Here is a 22,937-nt window from a genome sequence, read left to right as displayed (position 1 = left end):
ATTAAACTGGGTCAAAAAGACCATAGATTTATCTTGCTGTCTCTGCTTAGAAGAGTGGTTGAGTAAATAAAATCTATCCAACCCTTTCACTTCATTATAGGCCCTATCCAAAATATATTTAGGATATCCTTGCTCCTGAAATAATTTGTATAGCCTGGCAGAATGTGTCTTAAAATCGTCAAATTGAGAACAATTCCTCTTGATAGGGAGGAATTGACCCATTGGGATATTGTCCCTCCAAGGTCTATAGTGACTACTCTTGTAATGCAAAAAAAAGAGTATCAATTTCCTTGGAATCATTTTCCGCAACTATAACTCCTTGACAGATCTTCAAAGTAATATCCAAATAATTGCTAGTTGATCGATGGTAGCTGCTAGTAAACAATAGACCACATTTCTAGGAATTTAAGTGCAAAAGAAACTGGAAAATAGAATCAGAATCACCATCCCAAACAAAAAAAAGGTCATCAATATATCTGCCGTTGAGGACCAGGTTCGCCCAATAACTGGAATCCCATATGTATTGCTCCTTGAAGAGCCCCATAAAAAGATTTGCATAGCTTGGGGCAAACCTGGTCCCCATGGTCGTACCCAACACCTGTAAATAATACTGGGAGTCAAATAAAAACTTACAATGCAGAATAAACTGTATGACAACAGGAAATCACATGGCAATGAGTTCTTAAAATCTTATCTATCCAAAAAATACTTGATTGATTCTATACCTAATTGATGTGGAATATTTGAATACAATGATTCAACATCGCAAGTGAGGAAATTATAAGATGACTTCCAGTCAATAACTTGTATCAAAGTTAAAAAAAACAGTAGTGTCCTTGATATGCAATTTCAAAGTAGAAACAATAAGCTGGAGATAGGAATCAACAAAAAAAGAAAGATTGCTCGTTAAAGACCCCGCACTAAAGATAATATGTCTCCCAGGAAGTGAAGAGAGGTATTTATGGATCTTTGGTAAGCGGTAATAAGTAGGGACCACAGGAAATTTGGCATACAGAAACCGAAAGGTTTCTTTAGTAATCAGCCTATTGGAAAGGGCAGCATCTAATGAGGATCTGAGTTCCCACTGATAGGTGGGCGTAGGATCTCTAACAAGTTTCGTATAAAAACGTGCATCGTCTAGTTGCCACATTGCTTCCTTATAGTAATCTGCCGTCTTGTACCACTACTCCCCCACCCTTATTGGCTGGTTTTATTATAACAGTAGCATCACTAATTAAGATAGTTAACGCCTTCCTCTCCTGGGAAGTTAAATTATCTCTAAAGGGTTCTCTCATTGCCTTCTCGCACATCTTTCTGAAGTCTTACATAGTGCATTTATAAAAGCTCTCTATGTATGGACCCTTAAACTGTAAGGGATAAAAATTTGATTTGTTCTTAAACTTCCCAACTGTTGAAGAGGAGTTTAAATCAAATACATTCATTAATGAAGGGGTTCCTGAACTCCATGTTCTGCCCTTAAAGATTACAAATGTGTTAAGAGCCAACTTCTCATCATCTAAAATGATGGGGAAAAACGTCATGCTTCGACTTCTTGATAGCCTTACATGCAAAATAGCACGTACGGCTCAAAGTTCTCATATACTTCTTAAGGTCCACAAACAAATTAAATAAATTTGGTTTGGTTGCTGGAGCAAATTTCAATTCCTTTTGTAGAAGTTTTAATTCAGTCTCAGACAATACCTTCAAAGATACGTTAAAAACTCTCTTACCAGTTAATGCATGTGCATATTTTTTAGCTGATTTGAGGATCCCTCCCCTGGATCCTCTAATTGATTTCTCTTAATCTTTTGGGTGTATATGAATTTGGTCCTTGTACTCTCTGATGGTGTAAATGAGGGCAATGGCCTCTCCCTAAAAAAAGAGGAACCAATGGGGGCAGATGGAGCCATATCTTTAGTCAAAGAAACGGAATCAACACAAAAGTCAAGCACTCAAAACCTGGACCCTTTCATGGTATCCTCATTCTGCCCATACTGATATGACAAAGATATTGTCTTATGTCTCCATCTAATATCTGGTCCAAAAAAACCAGCCCCAATTGTCCATTTCTCTAACTCTTGGGGCAGGATGACTATCCGTCTGATTTATAAGATGGGAAACTCGCCTATGAGAAGCAGATACAGAGTTTTTTCTGTTCGAGAAGTATCTTGATTTACGTCCCGATTCGTATCTAGTAGTTATAAAGTTAGATCTATGTATTTTACATTTAATGTTTAGTGTTATTTGTTAGTTGTTTGTTGAATAGCTGATATATGTAGCTTTAATTATTTGCTATATTAGGGCGGTTTTCCTCTCCTTATTGGAATTAATATCCATCTCCCCCAAAAAGTTTTTTGTCTTTACAAACTTTTATTAGTTCTTTCGGTTATTTATCGAGCAACTGTGACAAAGACTATGACGATATGCCCCCAAAGGTGCTGCTCTTGCCGATTTTATGAATGCAGATCTTTTTTGATTGGGAGTGATTGATATCGCATTGTACGATTTACTTCTGTTGAAACGGCTGTGTATCTGGCAGAGAAGAGAGTCAGGCTATTTTATTATCCACGAGGTGGTTATCGATATCTACAAACCCTGGCGTTACATCGATCCAGCATTGGCAGCGGTTCCTAGTATATTTCACAGGTTGGACTAGAGGACCGATGATCATTCTCTCCTTCTCCACAGACTGGAGCACGGGCTAAGTACTGCAATTGTTATGGAGCTATTTATCATTCTTGCTTCTGCATAAATACTTTCGCTACACTTCAAAAATTTTCACATGCAGTTGTGCTAAAGAGAGACTCTAGCCCAGGAATTTATAAGGATCCATCGTCCCGTATTTTGTGACAACTACTGGAACTCTGCTTAAGGCTTAATTATCTTATAGGATGATTATATACATATATGTTCTGCAGTCAATTGTTTTGATTGTGCCATACCCCTGGATTGTTAAATCAGATTCCATCTCTTTGGTTTTATGTTTTTACTTTACAATAAAAGTATGTTTTGGTGTGATACTTAGTGCTCTATTCTGTGCCATATTTAACAACGGTGACCTGTAAAATAGTTCTAGAACTAAACACCAAGCTTGCTTCACTACATTCCATGAGTTCATTATTGTATTTTATTTAAAATGTGCCAACAATAATAATAGAAACAAATGATAAACAATGACGTAAAAAAAGAATATATAGATAGCGCAGCCTAAATGAGCTTATAATATAAAAGGTCCGGGGAACAGCTGAACCATGAGGTAGTGGGATAACAATTGCAGCTGGTGGTAGGGAGAGTATGTGGCTGCGACAAGGCGGAAGCATCATCAGCCACCTTTATTTTACCCACCAATTTAATCAGTTCATGTGTAATACCATCAAAAAGATCAAGTTTCATCTCACTGCATAACATGTGATACAGTTACTGAACTAGACAATAAAATCTTGTCCCCTGTATCAGATTCAAAAATTCCCTACAACATGAATTTATGAAACCACTTCAACTAAGAGTTTAAAAATGTAAAATGATAACGCACATAAACCCTACCTTTGAATTTGTCAGAAAGTTGGTTTTGGAAGGCAGTGTATCTCAAAGCATGCATCCACGGTCTCACATCATGTTGTTTGCATGACCGCAAAGCTTCACTGAAGAGAGGTATTAGACAGTCCTGTGGGAGATGGCGTTGAAAGGGGAGAAAAAAAAATCAAAAAAAAAAAAATCAAAAAAAAAAAAAATCAGGCAAATGTGCAAAACTTAATTATGAAAAGCTTTTATGAATGCAGTCCTCTATGAAACTGGTAAGATTAAATCACATTTTTACATCTAATGTAATAACAATTTAGATTTCAATTGTGGATTGTTGTTGATACTTGGGAAAAAATATATACATATATAGACATACATATGCACACACATAATATATAATAAAAGGACTAAAAGCAGATTTACCTCAGAAGAGAGTTTGCTGGACACTGTACTCTCCAGAGATGATGAGCAGTATAACTGCAATGTTCCCAAAACTGGAAGTGACTGGCATACAGTCAACGTAGAGAGTCTCAGTGGTCCCATCGCTATACGTGCTGTTTGCTTCAAATGTTTTGTGAGATTTCTGCATTTAAATAAAAAGTGGCAGGAGATCAGAAACAACATATACAACAACTTGTGACATGAGGCAAGGAGGGTGGAGGCTATGAAAGGAGTTTTACAGGCATCTACAAAGAAAAGTTGGTGTTTCCCAACCAATCATTTCCTATACCGCACTAGAAACATTACACTCTGGTTACTATGAACAAAATCTTTTGTTCACAGTTTAAAAGCAGAAAAGTTTTTGTAACTATATCTCAAGTGGTCTAGTGTGAATTGATAAGCTGCATTCCCATTAACAGTGGATCAGTCCACAGTAGACTGTCCAGTGAGTATTGCAGAAGAGCTCACACCATTATCATAGAGATTAGAATGTAGTGCTAAATAACTCCAATTAACTGGGACTCCACAAACATGAATTTGAAAATGAATCTATTGGGGGATATTTCCATAATATTGTTCAACAGGCAACATTACAAATAGCATCCAGTTGTTTTCAGTTTTGGGCCTGTACTAACAAAAATGACCGTAGAAAAGGAGGAGCTTCCAATAGCAACAAGTCAGTTTTTGTTACCTTTGTAGCAGTTTCCATAAACATCCGCCACTGCATTGTGAAGATGTGATCAGTAAAAGGTTATGTTATTCAAATAGCCATGATGTTCCTCAGAACATCGCGGCTGCGCATTTTTACCGTTACTACGACAATATCTCCGCTCATTTTTCTTTGCACCTCTATGGAGATTTCTGTAAAAATATTGCGGCTGCAATGGTCTAAGGAACATAGTGGCTAATTAAATTGCCCCCTAAGTTAAGGAATGTAGAGGAGTGCCATTTATGAGTTAGTTGTTACAGGTAAGGGAATAGAGAAGACAGCAAAACATTATATCTAATAAAATAGTGTTGGGTACTGGGAGCTAAAGGAGATGTAGGGATATGTCCAACTAGGAAAGGGATTGAAAAGGAGTGAGTTAATGACCTTATGGCTATCGTTTGTCATGAGTAAGCTGAAGAGATAAAATTGCTTTGGTTTCTTTTGATGCACATGTGGTTGCCTTGAGAGACACATACAAATACCCCCCTTAATGGTTGCAATTTTGGCGGCCTACATGAAGTCCCGATATTTTAGCAAATGCTGTTGAACAGTGAATGTTCACGAGTATAATACTTGCACATGCACTTCAAAAACATACTGGTAGGTTAATTGGCGGCTCACAAATTGGCCCTAGTCTGTCTGTGTGTGTGTATATTAGGGAATTTAGACTGTAAGCTCCAATGGGGCAGGGACCGATGTGAATGAGTTCTCTGTACAGCGCTGCGGAATTAGTGGTGCTATATAAATAAATGGTGGTGATGATGATGAATGAACAATGCTGGCACAACTCAGCATGCTTGTTTACTTTTAAAGTATGCAGATAAGCCAAAGTAAGAGGTGGAAAAGGGTTACTCAAACAAACTGCAAAGTGAGCTCTAGTACAAAATTTAGACGTAAAGCAAATTGGACCAATTACAGGGAAATTAATAATCTCTGTTCTAAGATGTTTTATTTCAAAGTTCATAGTCAGGTATCACATGTGCGCAAACCTAGACCTCAACAGGAGGCTCTCCACAACAGTGTACCACAATGCAGGAAACAAAATGACCAAATTGAATGCTCACTCAGATATTGTCTGCCACTTCTGTTCGTATTCCGCGTCATCCATAAGTAATCTTAAACACACAGAGCTTCTCATTAGCTGAACCTCAATACACTTCTGAAGCTCCCTGGGATCAGGACTAAGCATGTTGGTAAGAAGTTTCTTCATGTCTAGAAAAAAAAAAAACAATCACTTCCAGTACAATGTCAAAAATTTATACTGCTAAAAAAACCTTAGAAATATTATGCCCGATATTAAACCAGGTGTACCAATAAAGTGAGAGAATCAGCCAGTTGCAAGTCCAATAAATTACATAGTGTATTTTTACACTTTATGTAACACAACAGATGGCAGCACAAACTGTCCACTTTATTTTGTCACACACCTCACAGCATTGCTCCTGCCAACATCAGACTGAATAATAATAATAATAATAATAATAAAAAAGCAGTAAGAAAGTTTAACAGAAATAAAACGGTTTTACCTATTTTGTCCTTGGAACCAGTTACAAGATTTAGATTTTCCCCAGGCAGCAATTCCAGCTGTTCTGTACATTCAAGGAACTCTCCGTATTCAAAACTGCTTAAAGCCCTGTTAAAATTCATAAACAATTATATTTTATATACTAAAATATTAAAGATCAAGAATTGTGTAAGTTATTACAGTGTAATTACATAATAAAGGCTTATTTTGTCACCAATTTATTTATTCCCTCACTCTTGTTAAAGTTTACCAGTCACAATATTTGTATAGTATATCACAATATTAACAGTAACTTTCAATAAGGGGTGTACTGAGGAGTTATCAAGAATAAAATGAGCAAGTGTGGCTCCCCAGTTTCCTGTTATAATCCAGACACTAGGTTATAAAACCTTATAATGTTGTACTATGAGGAGCCCATATTACTCCTAAAGGCCAACATTACTAAAAACTAAATAGGTGACCTAAAATAAAATACGTTTCTTTAGGGATGGGCTTTGCCAACCCCAAGCGAGGCTTCCCGAGACTCATTCATCCTACTTGCACCATCCGTTGGATGATGGGGCTTGACAACCATTATCAGTTTTATCATGCCACTATATAGCCTTTCAACGTCTATTCAAGCTCATGGTGGTCAAAAGGCCGATTTGTAAAAAGTCGGGTGTGACATTTACTATGCCAGTTTCACTATCTGATAAACTCCGGACAGTCTGGCATCTCCAGGAATGTATTTCTACTTTCCATTACAAGCCCACTGTCAAGTTTTGCATATCTTGAAGTTTATATGAAACGTCTATGCCAAAACTGTACACATTTTCTTGTTAGTGTGACATATTGTGCCAAGTCTCCCCAGTAAAGAGTTTTCAAATTTAAAGAAGGGAATAAACACTGTACAGCTCATAATGGATATACCAGAGTACTCACTTTATATAGTTGAGGTCTGTTTTTAGGTTAATGCAGCTTCCCAATGGCCCTTTCTTCAGGTCGTGCATGCTATTCTGCCATTCCTGGACTGCAGTCCAGTCAGCCACTGAAATGTAGCACTCAGTGGCCTTGTTACCCAAGTAGTTGATGACGTCAGGCAAAGGGTCACTGGGCTTTGTCAGAACAGTTTTACGGGCATCCCCTACACAGCACAAAACACAGACAAATGAGTCCACAGTGTTTCCAATCAGTCTAGTGTTTATCATTAACAAGACTTCTAAGCAAACACAATGACATAATTCTACAACTAATATGGCACACTATCTACATAATGGAGGTTTTACAATCCAATGAACATATTTCAATACATACCATTTGAATGCTTGGGGCTAGCAGATGTGCTGCTGGAATTGGCCAATTTCAGAACAGACTTATCAAATCCTGAGGTGCTGCAGTCTACCCCAGTCATGGCGCATAAATGTTCCTGGTATTCTACTGCTGCTTTCTCAAACCTACCAAACAAAACAGAGAATGAACTACTAAGAGTAACTAAACTAGGTTAAATAGAATTAAAAATTTAATGTGGTTCCACCAGTTGCCATGTGAAACCATCAAAATCAAAGGAATGCAGTGTAGAGATATTAGCCTTGAGCTCCAGCCCTGCAACACCATCCTGTCCGATTGACAGTACCAATACTATTACTTATGCCAGCAGAAGCCTGCACGCCAACTCAAATCAACCATAGCTACTTTCCCCTGGCCTGGCTAGGCTAAACTGCAATTACCTGCACAGTAACAATACAGAGGAAGTAGGGCAAGTGATTTTATTAACAAAAATATATACAGCACCCATGCCAGTCATGTGGTAGAAATAAAAGAATGGTGGACGTTCCATGAAAACTTGAAAAGTCCAGAGAGCAGTCATTTTGTTTTGATTAATGATCTTAGCGGACGTTTCATATAAAACAACGAATTTAATATCACTAAGCAGGTTAACATACCGTCCATCTGCTTGCAGAGCTACAGAATTGATCCAAGAAAGGCTTTTTCCAGCAACGGCTGAAGACCACACAGCTAACCCCTGAATAGCTTCTGGGCACTGAAGTTCACAAAGTGCCTCGACCACCATCATCACTGTCAATTCAAGTTCAGTTCCCTAAAAGATTTCAAAATAATATATATTACACCAATTAAGCCATATGCACACCTTAACTGATTTTGTTTTTAAGGTGTATTTGTGTATTTTATGTTTTGCTTGCCACTCATGATATTTAGTTATTTACTTTGTTATATGCATTAAGAACACATTTTTGAGCACATGTGCGTTTTTTGTGATAATCTTGCTTTAATAATTATTTGCTTTCATCTATTTTTAGAGTTTGCCTTGATATATGAGGGAATGTTTGCATTTACCATACGCAAAGAAATATTTAACGCTCTTATGCCCCCCAACCCCACACAAATGTTAATTCTGAAGCAATTACCTGAGGTCCACGGTTCTTCATTTCTGAGAGCAAGTCAAAGCCATGTCTGACTGTTACAGCTGGTTGACCGGCTAATAATCCCACCCTCATGATGGCAATTCGGATTCGAGTGAGCCAGTCTTGGCACGTTTGTCGGTTAGTATAAAAGAATGTTCTGATGACCTTTGAATAACAAAAGTTACAAATTTAAATAGGCAAGGAAGAGACTTAAGTTGCAAAAGCAAACTGAATGAGATACCACCTCTGCCCCTGAAGTAAATATGTAATAAGTAATGGAGTAGAACACAGCACTTTACCTTTCCATAAACTGAGAAAATCACTCAGAAGTGGCTAGCTGAACACTTACGCATGTATGTGAAAGGCCATTCCCATATCCAACTTACTGACTTGAATCTGTAAATAAGCTGTCCCTTTTTTTTAAAAAAAAAAACCTCTAATAAACAGACTGAGCTAAACACTTTCATTAATAGAATTTTCTTTGCACGCAGAATATACAGAACTTCTGTTATTACAAAATATGGCAAGCAGATACTAGGATTGTAATGTTATACTACAATATTTAAAACAGAATTGATCACTTTCATATACAAGAGGAATGCTTCTTGTAGTTTACATTAAATCCCGCTTCAAGTTGTTCCTTCAGAAAAAAAATATCCAGAAACGGAATGCACAACCCAAACTTTACAGTAAATGGTCTGACTAGCAAAGTGTACGAACCTTGGGAGGTGAAGTTAGCGCATTGGCACATCCTTCATAGGCATTGTACATTAACTTGTCCAGGTTCTCCAAGTACTGAAGGAGAAGCACTAAGCGTAACTGATTATTGGCATGTCCTTCGTCGTTGTCTGCAGTTGTCCACTGACTAACGTCCTGGTCTGGATTCAGAGTGTGAGCAGCCAGGCTTCGAATAATCCCTCCAGACAAAAGCAAGATAAAATAAAAGTACATTTCAGGCAAGTAAAAAAGTTAGGGGGAAGTCAGAAAAAAAAAAAAAAAAAAAAAAAACACAAAATCACAGCTAAAAACATATGTAGCCTCTTCAGCAATACAGTAAAAACAAAAGCACAATATGGAAGACAACAAACCAAAAGGTGTATATATAAGCTGCATGCAATATCATACATACAGTCACTGGAGGAATGGAATACCTTCAATAGTTTGGAACGTATCTTGTGCTCTTCCTAAAGGCGTCCGTAACTTGGATAGGACAGTGAACTGAGCAGCTTCCCACACAGCCCACTGCCACAGAACAGCCTCTGTCTTCAGCAGGTTTCGTGGAATGAGTGAAGAGTCTCGTTTATCCAATCTCTGGCAGCTGTAGAACAACCTTTCCAGCCAATTATCCTTCCTAGGGGTAAATATAAAATCATGCTTAAACACACATATTTATGGATATAAAACAAAGATGTGCCAAACCAACAAGAAGATATCCCATTGTGTGCCGAGGCATAAGTGGCAGGATATTCGAGACCTTCTTGGTCCTTGAGAACGGAAAACTTAGGCTTTTCTTTGGCTGTGCTTAGGATAGGTTGGCACTAGTCATCTATACAATCTGCCTACAGTCCCAACTTTCACAATTTCCAGCAATAAAATAAAAGAGAAGAAAAGGCCCACGGTGAAAGAGGTGCGATTTTGTAGCAAATGCGTGGATCAAGGATGTGATTAGTTTTGTTGCATTTTTGCAAAATTGTCAATGTTGCCAGGTATGATTTTATTGTCAAATGCTAATGCTTCCATTAATTACATATTTTTCTTCCCCAGAGGGAAGTTGGAGCATGGAAAGTTTGGAACTCTATACACATATATATGCCTCAGAAGGGATTCGCAATTAATTATTACACACATAAATACGTTTTATATTTGATTTGAAAACACTTAATACATATACACGTCAGTCTCCATAGTCTCACTAGTGTGGGATTAAAGTGAGAAAACAATGCTCCTCCATGTCACAACAAAGTTCTGCATGTTGCTTGCTCTGATGCGAGAGAAAAAGAGCACACACTTTACACTATGGAGTGTCTCACCTCTTCACAGCATTGAAACATATAGCATTATAACATAGTTTGGTTTAACTTCAGATTTAACCCATTTGCTTTTATTTGAAAACATTGTGATTTCCACAAACAATCTTACCCTGATCTGTGAGAGTTCCCGTATAATATAAAACTGATGACATCAGAAAAGTCCTGTGGGTGGAATGTGTTGCTGGGAGATTTGCCCATGTGGTTTCGTATTGCAGAGGAGATTTCCTGCATTTCTGTGTGATTGGTGTTGCTGTAATAAAAAACCTTAATTACTTGCAATTCTTCATAATACAGCTGAATTACCTCTTTTCTACTGTACAAAGACCTGACATCATACTGCTTAGTAAAAAGATGTTGTCCACTCAGTTATTTTCAAATTCATATATTTCATCTGATGAGTGGATTTTTTGCCTTTACCATTGAAAACCATTTCTTCAATGCTTTAGGGACACACATAAAAGAGTTCTATTCGATCACAAGAAAATAAAGCAGCTGAGAGCACATATTCCTTGGTGGGTTGGCCTACAGTATTAAGAAATTAATTTAACAAAAACAAAAAATATAAAATAGGGTTTTTATACTTATGTAAAATCAGTTTCTCTTAGTCCATTGGGGGACACCGGGGACATTGGGATATAGAGTAATAGAGTAGTAGCGACAGGCAATGAGCACTTTAAGAGATTTTTTCACTAGCCCTAGTTCCTCTCTCTCTATACCCCACTTCCTGTTTAGGCGGTAGTTTATGATTAACCAAGCCCCACAGAATAGGAGACACTAGAGAGGAAAAAAAACAAAAAACCCAGAAAGAGTAAAAGAATAACATTCTTTCGAACAAAAAAAGACAACGTCATACAAAAGGAGAAACCAGAGCATTAAGCGTGGATGCCTGGTGTATCCCAATGGAGTAGGAGAAACAGATTTTTTTTTAAAAAAAAAAATATTTTCTCTACCCTCCTTTTGGGTACACTGTGGACATCCCAAAGCCGCAATTACGGATGGGAACGCTCAGAAATGGCATGGAGCACCTTTTCCCAAAACTTACATGCCCTGATGCACACACATTAAACCTGTAAAACAGAGTAAACGTGTGTGAACATGGACTAAGTGGCATCTCAACACAGATGCTCAGTCGAGGCGCCGCGCAGTAAGCATTCACTGACCTCTTGGAGTAAGCATGAAGATTATCTGGAATAAGCTTTCCAGCCCCATTATAAGCCCGACAAATTACAGCCGCATTCCACCAAGCAATAGATACCTTAGAGGATGGCCAGCCCCTCTTGTGTACATCACGGAGGACTAAAAGATCCTCCTTCTTGAGCACATACGTATGCAAAGCTCGGACTACATCTAGAGAATGAAGAGACACTTCATCCTCCGAAGACCGACAGTTGATCAGGGAAGAGCAGGGTATTGTGTCCGGAGGCCAGAACACCCACTGTTGTTGGGTGTGGAATAAAAGTTCCAGAAAGATCATCCGTTGGGTCGGAGTTAATTTGGACCTCTTGAAATTGAGGGTCCAACCGTAGGACTCCAGAGTCTGGGTCCCTACCTGGATATAGGACAAGAGTACCACCGGGTACTCCACCTTCAGAAGATGATCATGCAGGTAAGGGATGATCGTAATCCCCTTGGACCACAATAGCCAACCACGAACGCCATGATCTTGGTCCGCAGCCAGACCAAAGAGGAGTGACTGGAATCAGTACTCATTCGACTGCACTGCAAACCTGAGAAGGAACTGATAACCCTCCCAGATTAGAACATGCACATTGGCATCAGTGTTGTCTAGACACTATGAACTCTCCGTGTTCCATACTTTGAAACACTAACCACAAGAACTCCATCTTGAATCTGGGCATTCTGACCTGGGTGTTTAAAGATTTTAGACTCAAAATCAGCTTGAACGAACAGTCTTTTGGAAAAAGATACAGGTTGGAATAAAACCCCAAATGTTTTTGTGATCCGGAAAAACAACTTCGGAAGAAATTCAGAGAGTGGCTGGCCTGACGCAGACCCAGACACTTTATCGGACATGTGGGAAGCCTCCTGGAAAAGAAGCGCCTTGGAGAATACCAAAAGACATTGATCATGTACCCCTGAAAACACGACACCGCCGTGCTTGTCTGTTGACTTAGCAGAAGGACATCGAGCAGCCAAACACTAGGGGCAGACGACTGACCTCCGGCGTATACTGACCCAGACACACCTGCCTGAAGATCGAAAGGACCGGAACCTGGATATCTTTGGATTTGGAGCATGTACAGCAAGAAAAGTACTTTTATCTCCCATTGCTTTACTGAATATGGCGTCAAGCTGAGGCCCAAACAAAAACACCCCCAGAAAAGGGAATTGTTTCGAGAGCCTTTTTAGACTCATCAGCCTGCCAGGACTTAAGCCAGAGAATCGGATGAGCAGAGACAGAGATCCATCGATCAGTTGCGTGTCCAGGGCCACCTCTCCTACGAAATCTGTAGTTCTCTGAATCTGTTCCACCAAAGGAAGCAGTTCAGAAGACGTCTCCAAGCCAAGAAATCCTCAGACAGCTATGACCAGTGTTCTACAGCTTTGTTACCCACACAGACGCCAAAGCGGGCTACAAGGATGCACCTGCTGCCACCAAAATGGACTAAGGATGCTCTCAATCTTACGGTCTTCGCCATCCGTAAGAGTTGCTGCGTTGTGAAAAGGGATGGTAGTGACCTTCGTCATCCTTGCAACTGGAGTGTCCAGTCATGGAGGCGCCTCCCATTTTGCAAGAACCTCAGGGGACAAGGGATAACCAGACTGAAGCCGACCAGACATCTGAGACTTGCGATCTGGTGTAGACCAAGGCTTACGTAAAAATCTTTTTCTCTAAACACAGCTGGGGGACACTGCTGACCATGGAGCATAGAGTGTGCTGTGGGCCTAGGAAATTAACTTATCCAAGGCTGGGCCAAATAAACCTGAGCCCTCATAAGGCACAGCCTGCATAGCTTTCTTGGATTCAACATCCACTTCCCAAGATCAGAGCTAGAGGGTGCGTCTCGCTGCCACAGCAAATGAGGAAGTCCTGGAAAGACTCTGACTTGCATCCAAAACCGCATCCTCTGAAAATTCAGCAGCATCCTTAATTTGAGCGGTCAGTGGGAATAATTCAGACTTAGTCACGCCAGATTGGATCCAATGACCCAATGTGAGAGCCCACTTTTCCACGGCTTTTATCACCCAAGGCATAGACAAAATGTGGTGGAGTGAGGCACCGGACACTAAATAGATTTTAATATCCGCTCACATCTCCTGTCTGTGCTGTCTCTCAGATACGCAGCACTGGAAAGAGGAACAACGGTAGTCTTGGCCAAATGCGCAATGGGAGCAATCACACTCAGGTGCGTCTCCCATGAAGCAACCTCTTGTTCTGGAAAGGAATATATAAACAATACCTTCTTGGAATCTGAAGCCGGTTATCTGGTACGAGTCTGGCCTGCGGCCAGATTTCAGACTGTTGTGGGGATGATGGAATGTAAGTGGATAAAGAAAAGGCAAACCTGTGGTGCTGGCTGATAAACACCAGTGATATTAAGAGTCTGTCTGACTGCTAAAATCAGGTCTTTCACCCCCTGCCTGCTGAAGGAATCCTCCTCCAAGACTGAACATATCTTCCAGAAAGTCACTATCCTCCCAAAGGGACGGATCTGTATCACAGTCCCCTGAGTTCGGGACTGGACTAAACAGTCCAATATAAAGAAAGCGTGATCTACAGTAAACACAAGCTATATGTGCTTCATGAGGTAACACCACTAATCAGTAAACTTGTCCCTGCTACCTACATGTCCAGTCGCTGTCCTCTAAAGCACCAGTGGAACAGGTGCGGGTGTGTACCGACGGCACCACAGTCCCCATTGCTCAAGGGAGGGGAGACTGGTGCTGCAGCCCACACTCATACTGCCCTGGACAGGAGCTGGGTTCCTGTACACCAACAATATGGTGTTAGATAACCCTTTCACCGGGACCACATAAAAACCACAGGGGAGAAGGGGGAGTTTTGGCAGTACTAAAGCCCTGTTGGTGCTCTCCCTGATTACTGGCAGCGGCGTTCACAGCAAGTATGAGAACAAAAAAAAATCTATTTAAAATAAAAAAAACTAAAAACATGCCCTACTTGTAGACCCTAAATAAAAAAATAGATATTTCCAGCCAGAGGGGGCATAGAAGGAAGGGGAGTAGACTAGACAAGACTTTTAGTACCATACTCCCACAGCACCCTCTATACCCTATGGTCAGCAGTGTCCCCCAACTGTATGTGTTATAGAAAGAGGAATTCTCCACATCAGAATCAGTCACCACTTAGCTCCCCTCCTGGGAAGAGCAGACAGAATCTGACTCATTTCCCTGCAGGGGCGCCACCACCCACTTGCAAATACGAGAGAAGTATGGTATAGCGGATTGCAACATCCTCTCTAAAGAGGAAGAAATGGAAACTAAACCCTGCGATAGATTTTTTTATTTCTAAAATGTGCAACACGTGTGTAAAATGTGCAACACAATGCCAGGTAAGACCCATGTGCCTTCAACTGCATCTTATTTTTGAATAGAAAGAGCATTTTTATAAATGTACATTTTAAAGGTTTTTTGGTAAAATATATATATATTAATTCATTTTTTAAAGTGTTCATCGCCTATCCCCACTACTCTATACCCCAATGTCCCCGCTGTGCCCCAATAGGATAGAGTAAAAGCGCCAACAATAATATTTTACTAATGCATTTCATCTGTTGACAGCATTAAAAGTTAAACCCTCAGTCAGAATACTGCTGAATGGCTTCAAAAGAATCTTTGGGGTTTATTTCACATATCAGTGACTAACTTATGGAAAATGCAATTGACAATAAAAATTGGAGATTAGGAATATTATTAACCACACACTCCCATGGCTCTCTGCATTTTGATACAATGATGAACAAAAAATAAATTGACCACGGCACATCCTAATGGCATAAATAAAATTGCGGTAAGGGAAAAATACCTTAATACAACGTCTAAAGGCATGGATTTCAAAAGTTTCCCAAAAGCTTGTCTGACCCGTGTTCCACTTGACACAAGTTGCACGCGGCACACATCGACACACCTGAAGCAAAGAAAGTAAGTGTTATTTATGTAAAAGCAAAGCACATATATTAGCTGGCAGACCCATTACGAACATCATACAGTTTTATAATGTGCAGCATATATATATAATGAATGAATAAAAAAATAATGATCTCCATGTCATCCGCAAAGATCCCGTCTACCATGGCTGAGCAGTGTCAGTTACCCCAGCCACTCAGAAGGTGGGGTAGTTACATCGGACTTCTATTGCGTAGGTATTAAATTTGTCAATTGTAGAAGGATGGATGACACAGTCTTTTTTGAATGCAGACACTTGCCCTGAAGCCCCTGAAGTAATTGCAATTTAAATAGCCATTCTTTTTTTTATTTGTCCTCATCACTTTACATCAATAGTGGCATACCCATAGACACCAAACCCATGTATGGGTCATTAAACCATCTACACCAAAGCAACATAACCTATTATCAGCATCATCATTAATTTATTTATATAGCGCAAGCAAATTTCCTATGAATTGATGGATGCATTTCATGAAGCAGCCAAGGACAGCTTAGGGCACTTGTACCATCTTGTGTATTATCTCGTCATAAGATGAAGGGGCCCTACTTGGATCAACTTTCTTGGAAATGTCTTAATAAAAACGCAACCATTGTTAAAATTTCAGGTGAATCATGCCAGCGCATTGGAGCCCTAGTTCCAGACCTTACAGTGACTTAACAGCGCTCATACTTTATTTCCCATTGTATACTCAACTCTCACCAAAGTTACTGCTCTATGGTAAAGTAATAGTTCAGGAAGCCCTAACCCTCCTTCAGATTTGGGTGGTAGCCTGCCATATTCAATCCTTGCTACCCTGTTAGCATAAACAAACTTAATGAATAAAGATTTTGATGAAGCAAAAAGACCTACAGTAAATTAACTGGTATTGTATGAAAATGATAAAGCAGTCAGAGAATCACATTAGCACTTCTGCCTCACAGCACTGTGGTCATGAGTACGATTCCCAACCATGGCCTTATTTGTGTGGAGTTTGTTTGTGCTCTCTGTGTTTGCATGGGTTTCCTCCGGGTGCTCTGGTTTCCTCACACTCCAAAAACATAGTAGGTTAATTGGCTGCTATCAAAATTGACCCTAGTCTCTCTCTCTATGTATGTTGGGGAATTTAGACAGCTCCAATGGGGCAGAGAATGATGTGAGCGAGTTCTCTGTATAGCGCTGCAGAATTAGTGGCGCTATATAAATAGCTGATAATGATGAGGATTCACGTTAACGGATCATGTTCAGTCAAGTGAGTCTTGAGTACAACCACTTGGATAAGGCTGCTTAATTGAATGTATCATGGCATGAAAATATTACTCTATAAAAACAGCTGGGTAGGCAGGCATTTTTAAGTCCCAAATACGAAATGAAATCGGTCTTAAAAAGAGGATTTATGTACTTACGTTAAATCCGTTTTTCTAATTCCGTCTGGGGTACACTGCTTACCATGGGTTGTGGAGGGAGCTTGAGGGAGTTGGCACCTAACTAGGTAACTTTTAGTACTGCCGACAGACCCCTCCCCTCTACAATCCCCCTACCCTCTTGTTCAGTTAATTAAAAAGCCCAAGGAGAAAAGGCCAGTCAAACAAGAGCACGAAGAAGAAAAGCAGAAGGGAGGGATCGCAGTGTCCCCCAGACGGACACATAGGGAGGCTGAATATGCAAGACTCCCTGAAGAAAAGTCCTAATATCTGGCAAATCTGCTAATTTCATATGAAAAAATACTGAAAGAGCCGATACCTGAACTTTTAGGGAACCTAACCCAAGACCTGCTTCCAAGCCATCCTGAAGGAAAGCCAACAAGCGAGGGAGGCGAAAAGAGGACGAGTGGCATGTCCTATTTTCGCACCATCTAATGTAGGCTCTCCAATTCCGGTGATAGATGCGAGCTGAAACTGGCTTCCTAGCTCGCATCATAGTGTTCACCACGCTGGAGGAAAAACCTCTAGCCCTCCAGAGGCTGGCTTCAACAGCCATGCCGTTAAACTGAGCGGAGGTAAATTCTGGTGACGGAAGGGACCCTGCAGGAGAAGGTCGTCTCGAGACGGAAGACAGAACCCCTGTCCTTCCGCCATAGAGATTATGTCCACGTACCAGACTCGGCGCGGCCATGAGCGAGCTATTAGAATTACTGGCAGACCGCCCTGCCTTACCTGTCTGAGAACGCGAGGAAGCATGGGAATGGGAGGAAACAGGTATCCCATACTGAACTCCCATGACATCGTCATGACGTCCACTGCCACCGCTAAGGGATCTCTTGCCCTTGCGCAAAACCTGAGAACCTTCCTGTTGTGTCTGGAGGCCATGAGATCTATGTCCGGAAGACCCCACCTCTGAACCAGAGACTAAAAGACTTCCGGATAGAGTGACCACTCCCCCGGCATTATCTGGTTTCGACTTAGATAGTCCGCCTCCAAATTTTTTATTCCTGGAATGTAAACTGCCGATATTGCCGGAACATATAGCTCTGCCCAAACCAATATTTGTGCTGAAATATTCATTGCAGCTGCACTCCTGGTTCCTCCCTGCCTGTTGACATATGCCACGGCCGTGGCATTGTCGGACTGAACTTTGACAGTGTGGCCCTGGAGGAGGGATTGGGCCCCCCGGAGGGCCAAAAGAATAGCCTTCAATTCTAACACATTTATTGATAGGACCGATTCCTGAACCGACCAAAGTCCCTGGAGTCGGAGATGCAGGATTACCCCGCCCTCAACCCTTCAGGCTGGCGTCTGTCGTGGCTATCATCCATGACCATGGAGCGAAGGATCTGCCCACTGTCATGTGATCCTGAATCAGCCACCACTGGAGCAATTCTCTCGCCTTAGGAGATAGAGAGATCTTCTGAAGCTCCAAGCGTAGGTGTGATCAGGACCATTTCGACAATAGATCCCACTGGAAACATCGAGAAAGGGCTCGACCGAAGGGCATGGTCTCGAAGGAGGCAACTATCTTTCCCAGCAGCCGCATGCACAAGTGCATTGAGGGGCTGGGAGAAGACAAGACCTGAGCAGTTATACTCTGAATAGAACTGATCTTCTCTACAGGAAGAAACACCCTTTGCTTGCTGGTGTCCATAATGAGTCCTAGGAAAACCATGCGCTGACATGGAACCATCTGGGATTTCTTTAAATTTATTAGCCATCCGTGGCCATCGAGAACCGCAGAGGTGAGGGATAAGTGATGACGTAGGCAATCTTCTCTGGAAGCCCTGATGAGCAGGTCGTCCAAATAAGGCACGACCTGAACTCCCTGCAGGTGAAGACATGCTGCCATTACTGACATGATCTTCGTGAAAACCTTTGGCACTGTTGAGAGGCCGAAGGGGAGGGCCCGAAACTGATAGTGGAAAGATCCCACCGAGAATCTTAGGAGGAACTGATGGTGGATCCAAATGGGAATGTGGAGGTATGCGTCTTTGATGTCTATGGACGCCATAAACTGATCCTTCTCTAGGCCGTTTATCACCGACCTTAGAGATTCCATCCGAAATTTGTCCACCCGTAAGTGCACATTGAGGCCCTTTAAGTTTAGGATGGGACGAAAGGAGCCGTCCGGCTTCCTGACTAGAAACAGGTTTGAATAAAACCCCTGTCCTTTTTGGTAATCTGGAACCCTGCAGATAACTTTCTGAGAAAGAAGAGAGGCGACACAATCCTGTATAGCCTGCCTCTAAAGGACTATCCTTTAGAAAAGGAGGTCCCCCGAAAGGGCTGACGAAAGGAGCTGACCCGAGGGTTCCGGCTCCTGCTAGGGAATACTGGCAAGGAAGTGCTTTTGCCCCCCCCCCCGTTGCCTGTGAGATCAGGGTATTTAATTCCGGCCCGAACAAACCTGCTGCTGAAAAAGGAATGGTTTCTACGGACTTTTATGATTCCGCATCACCTTCCCAGTATTTCAGCCATAACGTTCTTTTTGCTAAGATATAGGCAGCCTGAATAGAAGAGGATACAGCCGCTGTGTTCTGGGCCGCCTCATAAAGGTACCCCGACGCCTCCTTTAAATGCAAGGCTAGGGGAAGTAATTCAGAGTCGTGTACGGCCTCTGCCAGCTGGTCTGCCCATGCTTCCATGGCTCTAGCAACCCAAGCTGAAGCAAATGAGGGCCTAAAGGAAGAACCCGCAGCCGCGAATATGGATTTCAGCTGGGATTCCACTCTGCGGTCATTGACATCCTGCAGAGATGCAGAACCTGGGGCTGGGAGTAAAAGTATGCTTGGCCAATCGGGCTATTGGAATATCCACTTTGGGAATACTCTCCCAGCGAGCCACATCCTCTTCCTGCAATGGATACAGGGAAGAGAACCTTTTGGGAACAGAGAACCTTTTATCAGGCTGTTTCCAGGCTTCTTCTGCAATGTCCTTAAGTTCTACGGAAGAGGGAAAACGGACAGCATTCTTTTTGGCCTTCTTAAAGAGACTTCTGTTTCTAGGAGTAGGATCCTCCGGTTCTGGGAGGTCCAACGCTTGTCTGACTGCTAAATCCAAATCGTTAATAAATTGGCTTTTAGCGCTTTCTTCCTGTCCCAAATGTTGAACCTGGTCAGGATCAGAATTAATTTCCCCCTCTTCCTCAGAAAACTCCTCAGAGTCTGAAAGGACCATAAGGGAACTATCAGATCTAGGCCTCCGTCTTTTAGCAGGGGGAATGTTTGGGGACTCAAGCAACTGGTTTAGTTTATCCAAACCTTTGATAAATGCTGTAGACCATGCCGGTTCTGTGGGAGCAGGGGCTTGGTCTGAATGTAAAGAGAAAGGTCCTGGTATTGACGTTCCAATAGAACCTGTGTTAACAGGGAGGCCCGACTGTGTACTGGAACTATTAGCTACTGAAGTTGCCACAGTAGATAGTAATTGATTGTATTGAAAAACCATCTGTGCTAGAGAGGAAACCGACTGTGTCAGTGAGGTTACCCAGGCTGGTTCCTCTGTCAGTGGGGCTACAATAAGCTGGGTTTGTGCAGGGGGGGGCCCCTGCCTCGCAGACAGAGCATAGCGCCAACGGGTCCTTCTGCCCACTAGGTAATTTAACATGACATTTAGAAAATGTAAAATTTAGCGGAGAGGAGAGGGAGATAAATGTGTGGAGAGAATAGTGTAAAACGACAAGTAATCAACTAGTCTTTGGATATAAAAGTTGTACTTGTAATTATTTTAAACACAAAATAATACTTAGGCAATTAGGAGAACTATAATATAATCCCCACTAGCCCACTTGTACACAGCAATACAGAATATGTGTGTAAATAAATCAGATACTTAGCCCATAGGCCAAATAGGGGAGAAGTCCAACAGCAGTATCCTGGTGCCTGCTCCCTCAGATCTGTTCTCTGTTCCCAGGCTTCTCCTTGGCGCCAGAAGACTGGGACAAACCATCTCTCTCTCAGGAAGGAGGGGGAGCTCTATGTGTTAACTCCCCCCCTTCAGTAATGCTGCTTCTGCAGCGATTCTGTGGCCGAGTAAAAACTAAAAAGTATTTCTGTAGCAGAGTAGTGGAGACCACCAGGGGAGGATAATAACTGATGCCCCCTCCTATGCATGAGGGGGGATCCAGGTATAGCCCCCCTTCTCCTTAGGATCTCCTTCCCGAAATCAAAGATGGCCGCCGCCAACTGAAACATCCGATAACCGGCGCTCTATGCCTGCAGTGGCAGCGCCGGTTATCAGGGAGGCTTCAGGAGTGACAGCGGTCCTTGAGACCGCTTGTCACTCCCAATTCAGACACCCGTTCCTCCTGTCCCTGTCAGTGAGAGCCGCTGGCTCTCATCTGACAGGGGAGTGCCTGCGCTGCTCAGCTGTGAGTGTGTTCTCTATAGTAGAACACACTCCAGCACTGCCGCCTGTAACAAAGCGATAAAATAAGAGAATAAAATAAAAGTATATAAATTTACACTAAGTACTAAAAAACACTGCCCAACTCCGCGGGCACCTAAAAAAAACTGAACAAGAGAGGGCAGGGGGATTGTAGAGGGGAGGGGTCTGTCGGCAGTACTAAAAGTTAACTAGTTAGGTGCCAACTCCCCCAAGCTCCCTCCACAACCCATGGTAAACCGTGTCCCCCAGATTGGATGAAAGAGAAAGTAAAGCTTCAAGGTGTTCCAAGAATATTATGGTAACATCAAGCGCATCTGATTTAATGTAATTTTTCAAAATATTACTAAGTGACCCAAAACTATCATTGTGTTGGTTAGGAATGTTAAAGGTTCGGTAACAAAGATATTGCAAACAAATATTGAATTGTTTTGTTTCCCTCCTACCAACAACCAAAGCTAAAAATAGAGGAATTATTGCGATAGCCACTACTAAATGCTTTACACTCAGGATATACAAGAGTGTGGGACAGCCCTGTCTGGCCCACTGTTAATATCATTCGCCTATATCCGTGCTGTGGGGTTTATCATTGTTTTTTATTTGTATTTACCTAATCTTTTAGATCCCAGCCTGCATGGTAACAATTTGACAGGGCTGCAGATCTGCATACACATGCAAGTCCTCCAACTCTCTATAAAAAACTCTAATCTACTATATTTGATAGAATTGGAACCTAGCAGTATAATGTGCTACGACATACAGAATAGTCAGAGGATGAAGAACTGCAAGAAATACAGGTCTGCAGACCAGTTATATCTATTAATATGCATGCACAAAAAAAAAAAAAAAAAAAAAGGATGAAGAATGGGTAGTTGCCCGATTGTTGGCTAGGTAAGCAGAAATAAAATGTACCATTTTGGAGCACATATGTGAGTGAAACCAGCAATAAAATTTTATACAGACTTTATTTTAAAAAAAAAACCTAAATATACAGCAAATTAAATAAAGACACTGGTGTAAATCAACAAAAGGCATTGCAGAAGCATTTCTGTGCATTTAAGCTTAAATGAGAAAAACAGAAGAAACAAAACCCAACCAAAATATATATGGTTCACCCAAGGAGAGAACACATTTTCATGGCTGCTCCTTAAAGCTCGTCATTGCTACCATTTTCCATTGTGACTTGTAAAAATATCCACTATATCACAAGTACTCTGGGCGTTTCTTGGCCGCATACCCCCAAACTCTTTTGTTCTATGTTTGGAACTTTTTGCCCTATATTCCAGATAACACCAGTCCTGACCTATTTAGTGGATTAAGAGAGTTACCCTATGGTTGGACTCTTATCTTTTTGGGACATTACCATCTTA

At 41.4% G+C, this 22,937-nt stretch overlaps 1 protein-coding gene across 1 annotated transcript in view; it reads right to left on the bottom strand.

Moving 5' to 3' along the window:
• Positions 1 to 22,937, bottom strand: part of SMG1 (SMG1 nonsense mediated mRNA decay associated PI3K related kinase) — a 140,010-nt gene that overhangs the window by 60,605 nt on the left and 56,468 nt on the right. Inside the window, exons 18-29 of the mRNA XM_075179748.1 lie at positions 15,635 to 15,736; positions 10,739 to 10,879; positions 9,751 to 9,950; positions 9,320 to 9,516; positions 8,603 to 8,764; positions 8,120 to 8,274; positions 7,491 to 7,630; positions 7,119 to 7,320; positions 6,199 to 6,305; positions 5,737 to 5,884; positions 3,946 to 4,105; positions 3,544 to 3,664 (exon numbers count right to left, since the gene is read on the bottom strand). Coding sequence (XP_075035849.1) covers positions 3,544 to 3,664; positions 3,946 to 4,105; positions 5,737 to 5,884; positions 6,199 to 6,305; positions 7,119 to 7,320; positions 7,491 to 7,630; positions 8,120 to 8,274; positions 8,603 to 8,764; positions 9,320 to 9,516; positions 9,751 to 9,950; positions 10,739 to 10,879; positions 15,635 to 15,736 — 1,835 coding nt within the window. The remainder of the gene's footprint in view (positions 1 to 3,543; positions 3,665 to 3,945; positions 4,106 to 5,736; positions 5,885 to 6,198; positions 6,306 to 7,118; positions 7,321 to 7,490; positions 7,631 to 8,119; positions 8,275 to 8,602; positions 8,765 to 9,319; positions 9,517 to 9,750; positions 9,951 to 10,738; positions 10,880 to 15,634; positions 15,737 to 22,937) is intronic.

Source organism: Mixophyes fleayi, chromosome 7 (assembly GCF_038048845.1).
Source record: "Mixophyes fleayi isolate aMixFle1 chromosome 7, aMixFle1.hap1, whole genome shotgun sequence".
Lineage (NCBI taxonomy): Eukaryota > Metazoa > Chordata > Amphibia > Anura > Limnodynastidae > Mixophyes > Mixophyes fleayi.
Note: the sequence above shows the minus strand (reverse complement) of the source record. Positions and strands in the feature narration are given on the sequence as shown.